The following is a 16,915-nucleotide window of genomic DNA, read 5'->3' on the forward strand; positions in this document are numbered from 1 at the left end:
CTCTGCTGATTTCCATGTCCTGATATCTCAAATTGAGCAGACCTTAACATTATAGAAATTATTGCATATCTGGTAAATTTGTATTGCTCACATCAAAGATGTGTAGAATATAATATCGTGAAGCTAGTATGTATAGAGATTTTGTAACATCTTTGAGACTAACTAATAATAATAATAAAGACGTTTGTAGCATGAACTTTCATAGACTTTAGTCTACTTCCTCAGATGCTGTTGGTGGAGTGAAAGGGACATACAGGAGGGCAGGAGTTTAACCCATGACTTCTCTGTGCTATGTAGTTTGCTAAGGGTTCTTCACATGCAGGCCTTTAGGAATGACATCCTGCAGTTTGCATTTGCATTTGTTGAGAAAGAATATCTCTGTATTTCCACTTCATTCGGCTAAATTTGGTGCTTTCCATAATGGTAGAATTTAAAGATATAGCCGTGTTAGTCTGTGGAATTAATATGTATAGAGATTTTGTAGCACCTTTGAGACTAATTTAAAAAAAAAGTTTGTAGCAAAAGCTTTCAGTTAGCCTCAAAGGTGTTACAAAATCTTGGTCAAAGTTTGTAGCAAAAGCTTTCAGTTAGCCTCAAAGGTGCTACAAAATCTTGGTCAAAGAGGTTATGGGGCAAATCTGGCTCAGAGGGGCCCGTGACAGTGTTACGTCATGGAAGGGGTGATGGAATGAAGAATAGCCCAGTTGCTTGAAGAATAGCCCAGTTGATCTCAATCTGCCAAGATTCCATGGATCAGCCAATACCATCATGGACTGGGCTGATGCTCCCAGTGTGAGCTCCCCAAACATGTTGTACTGAAAATGTGAGAGGGCATCTGACAGAGGATTCAACAATTTTGGGACATATTGTGCCTAGAACAGCACATTGTGCCTCAAACATTGAAGCACCATGGACCGAACCAGATATACAACCTCAGGGATTTGGAGCTTTGGGAATGTTGTCACACCAAAACCAGACAGTTTTATGTGAAAATTGTACCATCCGAATGTGAACCGCCACTACAATAGGAAACAGTTCAAGAAAGGTGATATTCCTTGTCACTAACGTACTCATCCAGCTCGGCGACCAGACCAACCCTCCGCTGCCCATTGTCCGTTCCAGTTTACTCCAAAGCTGTGAGCTCCAGAGACGTCAGAATGTACCTGCAAATCTGCCTTGAGAAGCATCTCACTCCTCCAGAATGAAGCCCTGGGGTGCCTACACCCCTGCAGGCATAGGCAACGTTAGGGTCCGGCCTCATTGTCAGCCCCTCTGCCCCAGCTCCAGTCACCATAGAGGCTGTTCGCTGAGCTAGTGTGGCCAGGGGCTGGATAGGCCCCTAAAGACCACCAGATAAGCCCCCTGCCCCTTAAACTCTCCCGAGATTGGTCCTCACCCCTGGGCCCAAAATGCCCCCTTGCCAAGGCCAGCCATGCCCACCCTTCCCAGACCGGCACCACACATCCAACACTGATAACGCCTCCCCTCTCAATTGGGTCCCTCCCAAATGTATACTTCAATACATTTTCCTTCAATAGTTTCTTCTTTATTTACCACATTTTGATAGATTACAACCCCCATTATTCCTCACCATTGACTCTAAGGTCAGTGGGAGTTGTAGTTCAACAACATATAAGAGGACCACAAGCTGCCTTCTGAGATTGTTGAAAACAGGACATTGAAAGCCCAACAAGAATTGACCCATTATGCATATATTTACTTCTGTGAAAGCTGAAGAGTCAACGTTTTCTATCTTGCTGGTCTTTCTAGTCTAGCTGAGGGCAAAGTTGTGGTCCTTTGTTGGACTGCATTTCCCATTGGGCCTTTCCAATCTTGGACAGTGGTAGTGGTAGTTGGAACATCTGTAAGATACAATTCACAATCTCTGTTTTCAACTTTATAGGCTAGGAGTTATCAGATTGGGTTCATCTCCCAAGATATGCCTTATAGGGGTACTACTAGATATGGAAACAGATATGTGCATTGATGTGTTTTGAGCATTACTATTTAGGTGGACTGGGTAGTTCTCTTGTGATGTTGGCCATGTGGGAACTGGAATTTGACATGACAACTAAATACAGTAGCGAGCAGTAGCCCAGAGCTGTCAAAAGTCTTTGGTAGTTTGTAGAAAATCCCCAGCATGTTTTGCAATCTGCACATTAAATAAAATAGACCATGGCAATTCAATTAGAAGTGCTATTTCCTTTCCTTTCTAAATTTAAACCACTGCTGTCATGAGCTTAAGATTCCTAGTCACAGGCATTAACAGCATTTATTTTCTCTAAGAAGTGAGCACTGAACATATAGAAAATCACATTTTTCATGGTTTAAAGCCTAGATTTTGATACTGTAGGAAAGCTCTTTGGTGGGGAAAAGGTTTGTCTTACTGCTGGCAGGATATCTTGATATTAAAACCCATATGAACAATGTGAACATATTTCAGCGCAATAGAAATAATATTATTCATAATTTAATTTGATTCTCATTTTTTCATTGCATTTTGTTTAATGGGTTCTATAATTGCCCGTAATGTATCCTGGATGAGGTAATGCGATCAAAGGCAGACTCCCAAGGGACTGTTATTTGTTTTAGAATTTAGACATAAATGAAAAATGAGAGAGATTATTTTGTCTTATCTTAGATAATTAAGCATACATAACATATACAGTGGGTCCTTGATATCCACTGTGGCTTGGCTCCAGGACCCCCTGTAGATAACAAAATCCAAGGATGTTCAAGTCCCATGAAATACAATGGCTTAGCAAAATGGGGGGTCCCTTATATAAAATGGAAAATCAAGATTTTCTATCTGGAATGTATACTTTTAAAAAAATCAAGCTGTGGATGCTTGGATCTTATTAAGTTTTAACATAAGTTTATAATAAAAAAACAACACAAACAACTTCTTTGAACAAATCTACAATCTTCTACAGATCTTTCCCTCTGTTTCAGTACATTCTCAGTAACCATTCTTCTTTCATTTCACCTCCCATATCCTATACCTCACATTCATTATAATGGAAATTCAAGAATCAAATGTTTTCTGATATTTGGATACCACAGAGTTTACAGGAAAACAAAACTGAAGCAAATGGGATAAATTTTCTTGTCATTAGCTCTGGGGCAGGATCTAATTCACAATTACTTTGTTTTCATAGGAGTTTATGCTTCTTTCTAGGAGTCCTAAACATGGTGTATCTCTTTCAGAAATAAGGAAAAATAGAGACCTTTGGGAGCAGTATAGCAAGAAGAATTCTTGTTGAAAGATTTCAAGAGATCCTTTTTCTTCTCTCCTTTTTTCTTCTTCTTATTTTAATAAAAAGGAGAGTAATTAAGAATAATATACCTTCAAAGTTTTATTATTCAGGAGTGACCATGTTGGTGATTCGGCAACCAAATGCACAGAACACTTCACGAGAGCTTTCAAAGCTCCACTGTATTCCTCATCAGGCAAAGGATGTTTTAAAAATCATACAGGAGAAGAAACAAGGGATTTTCTCCAATCCAGTTTGAGAGAAAATGTATTTTAAAACACCATATGATAGAATGAGAACAGAAAATATGGAGTTTATAAAAGTCTAATTCTTTATTCCTGTTTTTCCCCCAGACATAATTTACAGGTGAATGTAAATAATATTATTATTAACCTTTATTTATAAAGCGCTGTAAATTTACATTTTCTTTTGGTGTTTTCTCCCCTTGTACACAATGATTTGATAGATTGCAGCTCCCATCATTTCTCACTGTTGGTTGCACCTCATAGCCATTGACAGGAATGTTTTTGCCAAGATTCTGAAAGGTCTAAAATTGAGGGCTTTAAAGCGAGTTATGTGGGGGAAGGAGACAGTATTCATCAAGTGCTGAAGATAACTCAAGTATTATACAGAGAATAAGGCTAATAAAAATGCAAAAGTAGGTGGAAAAAAACCATTAAAAGCCACATAGTGAGAATAGTCTATGGCCTTAGATGTATCTATACTAATGCACAGGGTATGGGAAATAAACAGGATAAACTTGAACTCTTAGCATAGCAAAGCCAATATGATATAATAGGCATCACTGAAACCAGGTGAGATAAGTCTCATGATTGAAATGTAACAAAAAAGCTGTATAACCTGTTTTGGAGAAATAGACCAGAAGAGAAGTAGAATAGCATTATACATGAAAGATGTGTACACCTGTGAACAGATCCATGAATAATGTAAAAAGTTAAAATTTTGAGTGAAAATTGCACTTGGAACAAAAGCAACTGAGCATCTGGGCTAACTGCGAAGTTCCCATGCTCAGGGATCATGAAGAATGGTGGTGAGTTTAATTCTGAATTACCAGCCTTTCCCTTTTCCCTGTATTATCGTTAGTCACTCCTGTGAGCTCTGAAACAAAGAATAATGCCCCAGTTCTGCAATCCATCTTCACTGGAGGAGGAGGAAGTATGCTAGGACAAAGGTCAAAAGCCCACTGTCACTAAAATACGATATCCTCATGCTTTCACTAAAATATTAAATGAAATTTATTATTACGGTCAATGACCAGCATAAAACAATATAAAACAGTACAATATTATACAATACCCAATAGAAAAAACAATGCAAACAGTACAATGCAAATACAATAGGAATACAGCTTGGAGATTATAAACAGGCTATAAACTCTGGCAGAGAGTCAGCCCAAGGTAGTGAGGTTTACCTGATATTGTTCATAAGATTGATGCTATAAGACAATGATGGGGGGGAAAGCAGCATGTTAGGATGGGTAAAATTATACTTCAGATTTACTCAATTTTATCAGTGGGTCAAAGCCTAGATAAATTCAAGTAACTATATAGAGTGAAATCCCTTCAAATACTAGATGAGACAGAATAAAAAATTAAAAATTAAGATACCATTTTTTGTCTACAAGCTATTGCAGCAATGCAAAATTTTGCTACCTTGGTTGTAAACCCTTATGCTTTCACTAAAATATGATATCCTGGATTAAAGCTTTGCTGAATTTGGAGATGACCAGGACAGAGCTGAGAAAAAAAATTCAAGAACTTTCCACCAAATGTAGTAACATGCGATATGTAGCTTTGACATTTGATATGTAGCTTTTCCTAGTGTTTATGCATCCCTTTTCTTTTTCTTTCAGTGAATGTAACAGTAACAGGGACTCAGTGCTTTCCTATACCAGTGTGCGGAGTAACAGCTCTTACCTTGGCAGTGATGAAATGGGATCAGGTGAGTGAATGCCATACTTCCATTCACTGAGGTAGGTTCATGAAATCACAGACTGGTAATCAGGTAGATCCATGCCTATTATTCAGCGGCTGATCTGTTTTTGTTTGGTGCTTCCCATGCCACCAAAAGTCCAAGTTAGATGGAAAGGGAATCTGCCCAAGCCATCCTGTCCTGTTCATTCTTACTAGTATTTCACCTATCCCTCTTTGCTTGCAGACAAAAAATACAAAAAGATAGGTAGACAACAGAGAATTGCCTTACACTGAATTGGACTACTTCTCCATTTAACCCAGTGCTGTCAACTCTGGTTGTCAGCAGCTCTCTAGGATTTTGGGCAATGTTCTTTCCTGGATCTACCTGGAGAGCCTCAGTATTATCTTTCATCTCCCATCCAAGTCTCTGTCTTGAAATAGGTGTTCACTGATCTGAAACCTCTTATCACATTTGCTAAGAAATCCAAGTGTATGTAAAGAAGATTGGTACTTTTCCAAGATGGAGCAAAAAGATTTACCCATTAATTCCATGCTCAGACTGAGATTAGTCAATCATTCCAGAGTTTTACCACTGTAATGAAAACAAATGGCAAGTTCCTTCAAAGTGATCTTTCAAACAGCTGTTAAATACTCAATGTGGTCTTCTTTTGATCATGAAAACTATTTTGAGCTGCTGGTTTCAGAACGTGAACTCACAGCCATTTCCTTATCTCTTAAACCATATCAATCTACAGTGCTATATAAAAGCATCATCATCATCATCATCATCATCATCATCATCATCATCATCATCATCTACATTCATGGCATTGGAGCAGAATTATAAAGAATTGCCCTGATGTAGATGTTTAGGGCCAGGCATTAAATTTGATCATTGAATATAATACTTGTCTCATAGTGCTATGTTTTCCAGTCTTCATTTCATTCAGTATTATGTCAGACGACTTCTTCTGTGTTTGGGTCTTCATCTATTAAATCCTAATTCACATTAACTTTTGATTTATTCCTTAAAACATTTTATGCAATGTTCCTAGTTGCTCAAAGTAGCTAACAATCAAATGAAATAACAGTAAAATTCAGTTTTGAAAAATCTATATATTGACTTTATATTCCCCTCCCCATTACAGATTTGGGCAAAAAGGTGGATTTACACTGGGAAGAATACATACCTATGTGTGTATGTGTGTGTGTGTGTGTGTGTGTGTGTGATGAAATACTACTAGAGGCCAATCATATTTTGAGTTGCGTAGGTACTTTGAAATAATAGGAGAAGAGCGACTGAGGTTTTTCAGTATCTCATCTAGTCAGGACTTAAAACAGGGCAAAATGGGACCAAACGTTTTTTCCCAGGATTTCCATTTCTGTAAGACTTCCTGTTAGCTCATCTACCAGATATATACTTTGTTAAGAAGATATCACACACGAAAGCCTCAGCAGATGATGTGTACTTCATGGAGGCAAAGGGGAGGATTCTAAAACTTGGGATATGATTAGTGACTAAAAGAGTGAAGGGAACAGAAGAAAGAACAAAGATAAGCATAGAGAGTTAAAATAATAGTAAAAAATAGTGTGTGCAAAATCAAAGATATGAGAGCTTACCCAAGCTTACTACTTGTTTTTCATTAGGTGATGAGCTCCCCAGTGACATGAGGATACCATCAGACAAACAAGACAAACTGCACGGCTGCCTTGAGCATCTTTTTAACCAGGTGAGTGACATGAGCACTTTACCTGAAGCACAGATTATCTGTAACTTTACCATATACGCTCAGAGTACACCATATTCTCATAGTTAGCAAAACAGCTTGAAGTGTTGAGCAGCTCCTAGAGGTTGAGATGATGACACATTCTGGAGAAAATAGATATTCTCTAACTTAATCAGGACTGGGCCTATCTAGTTTGGCATGCTGTTTACATCACCGGTTGGCTAGAATGCTTCTGAAATATTACCATCAGGGCACAAAGGTGATGGTTGCCTCATGTTCACAAGAGCCTTTGAAGTTTATAGTTTTATTTTCTCTCAAACTGTGGCTAGCATCAGGTTTTTAAAAATCAAAAGAAATTCAGAGAAAGGTATAAGTAAAAATATAGAAAACATTATTGTTAAAATGGAATTAAGTTATCTATAGAATTAAAAACAATTTAAATGTTTTATTTAAAAAGTAAAGACATAAAATTAGTACAATACACCATTAAGAAACTTTATTAACAGCCACTTCCAAAAGTTTGTTGGAAGGTCAAATAACAGAATCATAACAAGGAACAGAAGCCAGTCTATCTCTAGGAAGAGAGGAGCAGAGGTTAAGAGCAACCACTTAAAAGGCTATTACTCATATTGCCATGTTCTTGCAATATAAATGGACAGTGGGGCTGAATAGACCACCCTAAGAGGCAGCTCCGTGCTGCCCCTAGAAGTGCTGGGTTGGGGACATGGCAACTGCATACCACGCCCTCAACCCAGCTCCTTTTTGCATTATGGAAAGGGTGCACTAGCCGCTGCCACCACAGTTCTTCAGCAGCTTTTTGGCACATGTAAATGCTGCACCAAAGATGCAGCGCGATGCCTTCCACCATGTTGTGGGGTGCAGAGCATCACTCCAGCATGAGGGCAGAGTCGGGGCGCATGGCATGCAGTCACCATGCCCCCATTCTGCCTCGAGGCTGGTGTTTATCACCGGTCTGTTTAGGCTCCATGTCTCTTAATGATACCAAAACCAGTACTTCATGTCCTATTACCATGCCATATCCAGTTAATAACTAGTAATAACAATAACCCACTAATTAATAACCCAATTAACCCCATTGTTGTTGTGTGCTTTCAAGTCATTTCCAACTTACAGCAACCCTAAAGTGACCCTGTCATGGGGTTTTCTTTACAAGATTTATTCAAGGAGAGTTTGCCTTTATCTTCATCTGAGGCTGAGAGCGTGTGACCTGCCCAACCCATCCATTGGATTTCCTTGGCTTGTCAGGGATTCAAACCCTAGAGTCCAGAATCATACCCCTGTGCCCAAACCACTATAGTGCTGGCTCTCAATAAATAATCCTCATAACATCCTGTTAAAAACAGCATACTCTTCCTTCAACAGCCTCATTGGCAGATCTGCTATACTTAAATTCCTATTTGTTGGCAGTAACCATTTACTTCATATTTCTTCATTCTTTTGAGTTAAAATTTTACTAGTCAGTATCTCTGTTTTAGAGCAGGAACACATAACTTAAATGCTGTATTCTTTAGTGGAAATACCTGGGAAATTGTCAAAACTGAAATGTGTTTCTTTGCAGGTGGATGCTATCAATGCCCTTCTGAAAGGACCAGTAATAAGCAAGGCTTTTGAAGAAACCAAACATTTTCCAATGGACCACAGCTTGCAAGGTAAACCCATTCTGATCCATCTATTCTATTTTGTAAAGATCTGGGAACACTTTTCAACAAAACAATATCTATTCTTTAAGCTATCAAAACTAATAATATGAAACTACAGTAGGAAATTTTGGAGTGGGAGGGGGAGATAGAATCCAAGGTCTTTGGGAAGAGAGCTCATGTGTCTGATACAGCTAAACTTAATTTTAAGATGCGTGATAATCAACATAATTCTTTAGGCCCCAGACGAATGCCTTAGTAAAGAGCTGGTTGATACTAGCAGGTCAGTTTAACAACTGGCACCTAGGAAGAACTTATGTTTTTTTCTCCTTTTGCCAGTGTACTACTATGTTAGAATTCTTGCTGTCTTCTCTTCATTATTTCATTATTTCCCAAGCACAGTTAGCTCCCTCGACCACAGCATTTTCTCATGCAATTTAGGTTTAAGTATTTTTATGCTGAGGTGGAAATGGGCTAGCAGAAGGGGGCTATTATTATTATTATTATTATTATTATTATTATTATTATGGTTTATTTATAAGCCCTGAATACCTCCTCCTCCTTCTTCTTCTTCTTCTTATTAACCTTTATTTATAAAGCGCTGTAAATTTACACAGCGCTGTACATACAATCTTTTTAATTGGATGGTTCCCTGCCCTCAGGCTTACAATCTAAAAAGACATGACACAAAGGGAGTGGTGGTGGGGAAGGGGCCTCTCTAGTAGGATAATACATATAAAATACATAGCAATACAGGAAATGATTCAATAAAACAGGCAACAAAAGAACATCAAATAGTGACAATTATGCAATGCCTGGGAACGCTGCCCTGAACAGGATGGTCTTCAACTCCGTTTTGAAGCTGGTTAAAGAAGTGATGGCTCTTGCTTGTGGGGGAAGAAGGTTCCAGGAGTGAGGGGCAGCGAGTGAAAGGGGGCGAATCTGAGATGGGACAGAGGAAATCCTGGGCTGGGACAGCAGACCTTGACTACCAGAACGGAGGGCCCTAGTGGGAAGGTGAGGAGAAAGAAGGTCTGATAAGTAAGGAGGGGCCAGTCCATGGAGGGCTTTAAACGTTGACAGCAGGAGCTTATACTGAATACGGAAAGGGAGGGGGAGCCAGTGAAGGGATGCCAACACAGGAGAGATGTGGTTAGAGCGGTGGGCAGATGTGATAATGCGCGCAGCTGAATGCTGGACAGAAATTAATGGATGGAGATGAGAAAGAGGAAGCCCAGCCAGCAGGACGTTACAGTAATCAAGTCGTGAGACCACTAGGGCATGGACCAGGATCTTGGCAGTAGAGGCGGAGAAATAATAATAATAAAATAATAATAATAAAATATTTATTTATAGCCCGCCTTTCCTTAGATCAAGGCGGGTTACAACAATTTCAGTTACAGGATAAAAACATGATAAACAGCAAATATACATTAAAATCATAGTACAATTCACAATATCACAATATCCAGCTAGCATAGGATGTTCAACAACAAAAATAATAACAGTGGGGGGGAGGAAGGAGGCTACAAAAGAAAGGAATTAGGGGAAAGCTTTTTGGAACAGGAAGGTTTTTAGTTCCTTCCTGAACCGGTCAAGGGAGGTGGCTGAGCGGAGCTCACTGGGAAGCACATTCCAGAGCAGAGGAACCGACATGGAATAGGCTCTACGCGATGTTGTGGCGTATTTTGAATCTGGGACTCTCAGCAAATGCTTCCCAGCCGATCTGAGTGTGCGGGGCAGATTATATGGGGAGAGGCGGTTCTCCAAGTACCCTGGGCCCAAGCCATTTAGTGCTTTATAGGTAATAACCAACACCTTGTATTGCGCTCGGAAGCGAATGGGCAGCCAATGGAGATCTTTTAATACTGGTGTTGTATGGGTGGCCCTGGAAGATCCAGTGACCACTCTAGCTGCCATATTTTGAACCAACTGTAGCTTCCAGGAATGGTACAAGGGTTGCCCCATGTAGAGCGCATTACAGAAATCCAAACGAGAGGTTACCAGAGCATGTACCACCGTTTCAAGGTCCCTCCGGCCCAGGAAGGGTCGCAGCTGGCATATCAACCGAAGTTGAAAACAGGTGCTCCTGACCGTCGCATCCACCTGAGATGTGAGGTGGAGCGAAGAGTCCAGGAGCACTCCCAGACTGCAAACAGAGTCCTTCAAGGGGAGCGTGACCCCGTTCAGGACAGGTGGACAAACCTCCAATCCCAGACCGGGGGAACCTATCACAAGCACTTCCGTTTTCTCTGGATTCAAGCTGAGTCTGTTTTCCCTCATCCAGCCCATTACCGAGTCTAGACAGGCATCAAGAAGAGAGATGCCATCCTTGGTCACTGCATCAGTCGGAGACACAGAGAAACCTATTTGGGTGTCATCAGCGTACTGATAACACCGCGCCCCGTGTCTCCGGATAATCTCTTCCAGTGGTTTCATGTAAATGTTAAATAGCATGGGGGACAGAATGGCTCCCTGAGGAACACCAGATGTAAGCGCCCTCTTGTCGGAGCGCTCGTCCCTCAGCTGCACTATCTGGAATCTGCCCAAGAGGTAGGAACGAAACCACTGGAGCACAGTGCCCCCGATACCTAACTCCCTCAGGCGTTCCAGAAGGATACCATGGTCAATGGTATCGAAAGCCGCTGAGATGTCCAAGAGCACTAACAGGGACACGCTACCCCTGTCCATGCCCAGACAGAGATCATCGACCAGGGCGACCATGGCAGTCTCAACTCCATAGCTCGCCTGGGACCCGGTTTGAAATGGGTCCAGATAATCAGTATCATCCAAGATCGATTGAAGCTGGATTGCAACTGCCCTCTCGATCACCTTCCCCAAGAAAGGCAATAGCGAAACTGGCCGATAAATGCATCAGGGGGTCTAGGGAGGGCTTTTTTAACAGCGGTTTTACAATGGCCAATTTTAAGCTGGATGGAAATAAGGTCGGATTTTGGCAATATTGTATAAAAAGAATCTACAAGCCTTGGCTGTGGTCTGGATCTGAGGGATACACGACAGAGAAGAGTCAAAGATAAAACCAAGACTGCGGGCTTGCTGGACTGGTTGAATAGAAATGTTGTCCACGCCTCATGTGTTTTATTTAGGTATGATTTCCTATGTTGGAATCCATTCATGAAGAGATGAATTTCTTACTTGGAATATAAATGTTTTAGTGTTCTATTCTTTTAAATAAGGAATAAAATATTGAAGATTTCACTTCATTGAGTGAAATTAGAAGAATTTTGGTATCTTTGACATTAAGGGGCTTTAAAAAATAGAAGGCACACAACAATAACAACAACAAGCAACAAGTTCCTGCCTATGTGGAAGATCTCAAGGAATCTCTCTGCTTCAAACATGTAGCTTTTTGCATGAGGAAGACAATGGAGCGTAACTAGAATGGAGTTAAGAAATTAAGAGAAATTCCTCTCCTGTGATAATGTCCAAAGATTGTTGTCTGCAAGTATGGCTGTGTGTCACTGGCACCTACTGAATATTTATATGACAAATACTGACAAAGCACACAATTCCCCCATGCATTATTGTTTTGTTATATGCCTTCTAGCTGGATCTGATTTATGGTGACCCTATCATACGGCAAGATTTATTTAGAGGAGGTTTGCCATTGTCTTCCTCTGAGGCTGAAAGAATATATCTTTCTCAAGGTCAGCCAGTGGGTTTCCATGATTGAGTGGGATTCAAAACCTGGTTTCCCAGAATCCTAGTCCAACACTCAAACCACTAAACCATACTGGCTCTTTGCCAAATACATTTTTGCATCCTTTAATGTATAATGAATTTTAATTGCAGCATTACAAAGTAATTAGAAACTGTAAAGAGAAAGAGAATAGATAAACATTATCTCATTCCACTGATGAATTAATAAAACCCACAAATCTTCCTGTCACCTTCTTTTCTTTGATTATAACAGAAAGTTTTGTAATTACATTTTCCTGTGTGTTTTCCAAATAGGCAAAAAGAGTAGTTGAATTAGTATCTTTATAATTATCCGCCATACATGTGCCTTTTGAATTTTAGTTCATGTTTTACATTTTTGACTATTGTGTGTATGGGTGGAAAGAATATTCAGTAGTATTTAAAAATGGTCAAAACAATGTGTTTCTTGAGTGTTGAGAAGGCATAGAATCATAGAATTGTAGAGTTGGAAGAGACCACTAGGGCCATCCAGTCCAACCCCCTGCCATGCAGGAAATCCAAATCAAAGCATCCCTGACAGATGGCCATCCAGCCTCTGTTTAAAGACCTCCAAGGAAGGAGACTCTGTCACCCTCCGAGGGAGTGCATTCCACTGTCGAACAGCCCTCACTGTCAGGATGTTCCTCCTAATGTTCAGGTGGAATCTCTTTTCCTGTAGCTTGCATCCATTGTTCCGGGTCCTGTTCTCTGGAGCAGCAGAAAACAAGCTTGCTCCCTCTTCAATATGACATCCTTTCAAATATTTACACAGGGCTATCATATCACCTCTTAATCTTCTTTTCTCCAGGCTAAACATCCCCAGCTCCCTAAGTCGTTCCTCATAGGGCATGGTTTCCAGACCCTTCACCATGTTTGTCACCCTCCTTTGGACACGCTCCAGTTTCTCAATGTCCTTTCTGAATTGTGGTGCCCAGAACTGGACACAATATTCTAGGTGGGGCCTGACCAGAGCAGAATACAGTGGTACTATTACTTCTCTTCATCTAGACACTATACTTCTATTGATGCAGCTTAAAATAGCATTGGCCTTTTTAGCTGCCGCATCACACTGTTCACTCATATTCAACTTGTAGTCTACTTGGACTCCTAGATCCCTTTCACACGTAGTTTCATTCAGCCAGGTGTCCCCCATCCTATATCTGCATTTTATTTTTCCGCCCTAAGTGCAATACCTTACATTTCTCCGTGTTGAATTTCATTTTGTTAGCTTTGGCCCAGCTTTCTAGTCTATTCAGGTCATTTTGAATCTTGATCCTGTCCTCTGGGGTATTAGCTATTCCCCCTAATTTGGTGTCATCTGCAAATTTGATAAGTATGCTCCCAATTCTGTCATCCAGGTCATTGATAAAGATGTTGAATAGCACTGGGCCTAGGACAAAGCCCTGTGGGACCCCACTGGTCACTTCTCTCCAGGATGAAAAGGAGCCATTGTTGAGCACCCTTTGGGTTCGGCCGGTCAACCAATTACAGATCCATGTAACAGTTCCTTTGTCTAGCCCACATTTTACAAGCTTGTTTGCAAGTATGTCATGGGAAACCTTGTCAAAGGCCTTAGTGAAATCAAGATATACTATATCCACAGCATTCCCTTCATCTACCAAGCTGGTAATTTTATCAAAGAAAGAGATCAGATTTGTCTGGCATGACTTGTTTCTCTGAAACCCATGTTGACTTTTTGTGATTATGGCATTGCCTTCTAGATGTTCACAGACTCTCTGTTTAATGATCTGCTCCATAATCTTTCCTAGTACTGATGTCAGACTAACTGGACGATAATTGTTGGGATCCTCTTTTTTCCCCTTTTTGAAGATGGGGACAACGTTTGCCCTCCGCCAGTCTGCTGGGATCTCTCCTGTTTTGCAGGAGTTTTCAAAGATTATTGCCAATGGCTCCGATATTACATTTGCCAGTTCTTTTAATACCCTTGGATGGAGTTCATCTGGTCCCGGAGACTTAAATTCATTTAGTTTAATAAGGTGTTCCTCTACTATCTCTTTACTTATTCTGTGCTGAAATTCCCCTATTCTGTCCTCTGCTCCATTATCCTCAGGTTGAGCACCCTTTTCCTTTTCTGAGAAGACTGAGGCAAAGAAGGTGTTGAGTAATTCTGCCTTTTCTCTGTCTCCTGTTAGCATTTTGCCATCTTCTCCACGCAATGGCCCTACCGTTTCCTTCTTCTTCCTTTTGCTGCGGACATATCCAAAAAAGCCCTTTTTATTGTTCTTAACCTCTCTAGCAAGCCTGAGTTCATTCTGCGCTTTAGCTTTTCTGACTTTACCCCTACACATGCCTGCTATTTCTTTGAATTCCTTTTTTGTGATTTCCCCCTTTTTCCATTTCTTATACATGTTCCATTTCAAACTTAGCTCGGTTGAAAGTTCCTTAGTCATCCATCCTGGTTTCTTGAGACACCTCCCGTTTTTCTTTCTCACTGGAACTGTTTGAAATTGTGCCTTCAGTATCTCTCTTTTGAGAAACTCCCATCCGTCCTGAACGCCTTTATCTTTTAGTATTTCTGACCATGGAATCGCCCTCAATACTTCTCTAAGTTTACTGAAATCTGCTCTCCTAAAGTCTAGGATGCGTGTCTGACTATGCGTGGCTTCTCCTTTCCACTGTATAACAAACTCCAGGAGAACATGGTCACTTCCACCTAATGATCCCACTACTTGCACCCCATTAACCAAGTCATCCTTGTTGGTTAGGATCAGATCTAAAATAGCTGACCCCCTTGTTGCCTCTTCCACCTTTTGGACCATGAAATTGTCTTCTAGGCAAGTGAGGAATTTGCTAGACCTTGAGGATTTTGCTGAGTTTGACTTCCAGCAAATATCAGGATAGTTGAAGTCGCCCATCACTACTACATCTCTCTTTTCTGACTGTGTGGTCATCTGTTCTAGAAAGATATCATCCAATTCCTCAGTCTGACTTGGGGGTCTGTAGTAGACTCCTACCCTAACATTCTTGTTGTTTCCCTCCCCTTTGATTCTTATCCAGATGCTCTCCACCTGGCTTCCATGATTGATGTCCAGGATCTCTTCACTGGTGTAAATATCTCTGACATATAGTGCTATTCCTCCTCCTTTCCTGTTTGGCCCATTTCTCTTAATAAGGTTATACCCCTCTATTTCCACATTCCAATCATGAGACTCATCCCACCAGGTTTCAGTGATGCCTATTATATCATATTTGCTTTGTTGTACTAGGAGTTCGAGTTCATCTTGCTTATTTCCCATGCTCTGTGCATTAGTGTAGAGACATCGCAGACCATGGTTCCCTTTTAGTTGCTGCCTGTGCAAGTTTTTTTGCCTCCCACTGTTGGGTCCTTGCACTGTTTGCCTTGTTTCCTCTATGTCAGTTTGACTATTTTCGTCATCCCTTTTGCCTTCCTTAATATTGTCTCCTTTCCCCTCGGAACTCAGTTTAAAGCCCTCCTGATCAAGTTCTTGAGACTGTTGGCAAAAACATTTCTTCCAACTGGCGTGAGATGCAACCCGTCTGTTGCAAGAAGTCCCTCCTCATGGAACCGCAGCCCATGATCGAAGAATCCAAATCCTTCTCGGCGGCACCATCTGCGAAGCCAGTTGTTCACATCCGCTATTTTCCTCTCCCTTCCTGGACCATGCCCTTCAACTGGCAGAAGAGACGAGATGACAACCTGTACATCCATTCCTTTCAGCTTCCTACCAAGCGCCTCGTAATCCCTTTTGATGTTCTGCAGGCTGTGTCTTGCAGTATCATTAGTTCCCACGTGGACCAAAAGGAAGGGGTATTTGTCAGTAGGCTTGACCAGTCTTGTCAGCCTCTCTGTCACATCCCACATCTTTGCACCTGGAAGACAACACACCTCTCGAGACATCTTGTCAGGCCTACAAATCACTGCTTCTGTACCCCTCAACAAGGAGTCCCCCACTACGACCACACGCCTCCTCCGAGGCTTAGCAGCGACTGTTCCCTCGGGTGGGACTCTCAGGCTTGCCTGCTCTGTCCCTGAAGTCTGTCCATGCTGCTCTTCTTCATCCTCCTTGATAAGGGAAAGAGCTTCGAATCGATTCTCTAGCTGCAAGCTCCCCGAACAATTCCTTCTTGGCTTACTTCTCTTTGTGACATTCCTCCAGCTGTCTGCCTCCTGTGTATGGCAAGTGACCTCTTCCACCCTAGCATCTTCCTCTGCATGGTACTCATCCAAGATGGTTAGTTCTATTGTGTCCAGGAAATCCTCTTGTTCCCTAATATGCTGAAGTGTAGCTACTCTTGACTCCAGCTGCTACACTTTCTCCTCCAAGAGTGCTACCAACTTGCACTTGGTGCATGTGAAGTTCTCGACTTCTGTGGGCAAGAAGAGAAACATCCCACAAGAGTTGCAGGTGACTGCAGCCGATCCCTCGTTGTCCATACTGCAAAGTCTTTAGTAATGAATATAACAGTTAATCTACTGGGAATACTTCTTTAAAGGAATGTACTGGCTGCTATCTTACACTTAAAGGGCAGGTTCTGTTTCAATATCTGATTCTAACCTGATGTCACTTGAGCAGAGTTGTTGAGTTAAAGAAAACTAAAATTCGCGTGCCGTTAGGCGCACGGCTCTGGAAGGTGTATATAAAGCTAGTCTGCTAGCTCCG

At 41.2% G+C, this 16,915-nt stretch overlaps 1 protein-coding gene across 2 annotated transcripts in view; it reads left to right on the forward strand.

Moving 5' to 3' along the window:
- PREX1 (phosphatidylinositol-3,4,5-trisphosphate dependent Rac exchange factor 1) overlaps positions 1–16,915 on the forward strand; it is a 323,175-nt gene that overhangs the window by 281,439 nt on the left and 24,821 nt on the right. For both annotated transcript variants that reach the window (XM_042464631.1, XM_042464630.1), the window contains 3 exons: positions 5,128–5,216; positions 6,836–6,918; positions 8,495–8,585. In XM_042464631.1, coding sequence (XP_042320565.1) covers positions 5,128–5,216; positions 6,836–6,918; positions 8,495–8,585 — 263 coding nt within the window. The remainder of the gene's footprint in view (positions 1–5,127; positions 5,217–6,835; positions 6,919–8,494; positions 8,586–16,915) is intronic.

This window comes from Sceloporus undulatus, chromosome 4 (assembly GCF_019175285.1).
Source record: "Sceloporus undulatus isolate JIND9_A2432 ecotype Alabama chromosome 4, SceUnd_v1.1, whole genome shotgun sequence".
Classification (NCBI taxonomy): domain Eukaryota; kingdom Metazoa; phylum Chordata; class Lepidosauria; order Squamata; family Phrynosomatidae; genus Sceloporus; species Sceloporus undulatus.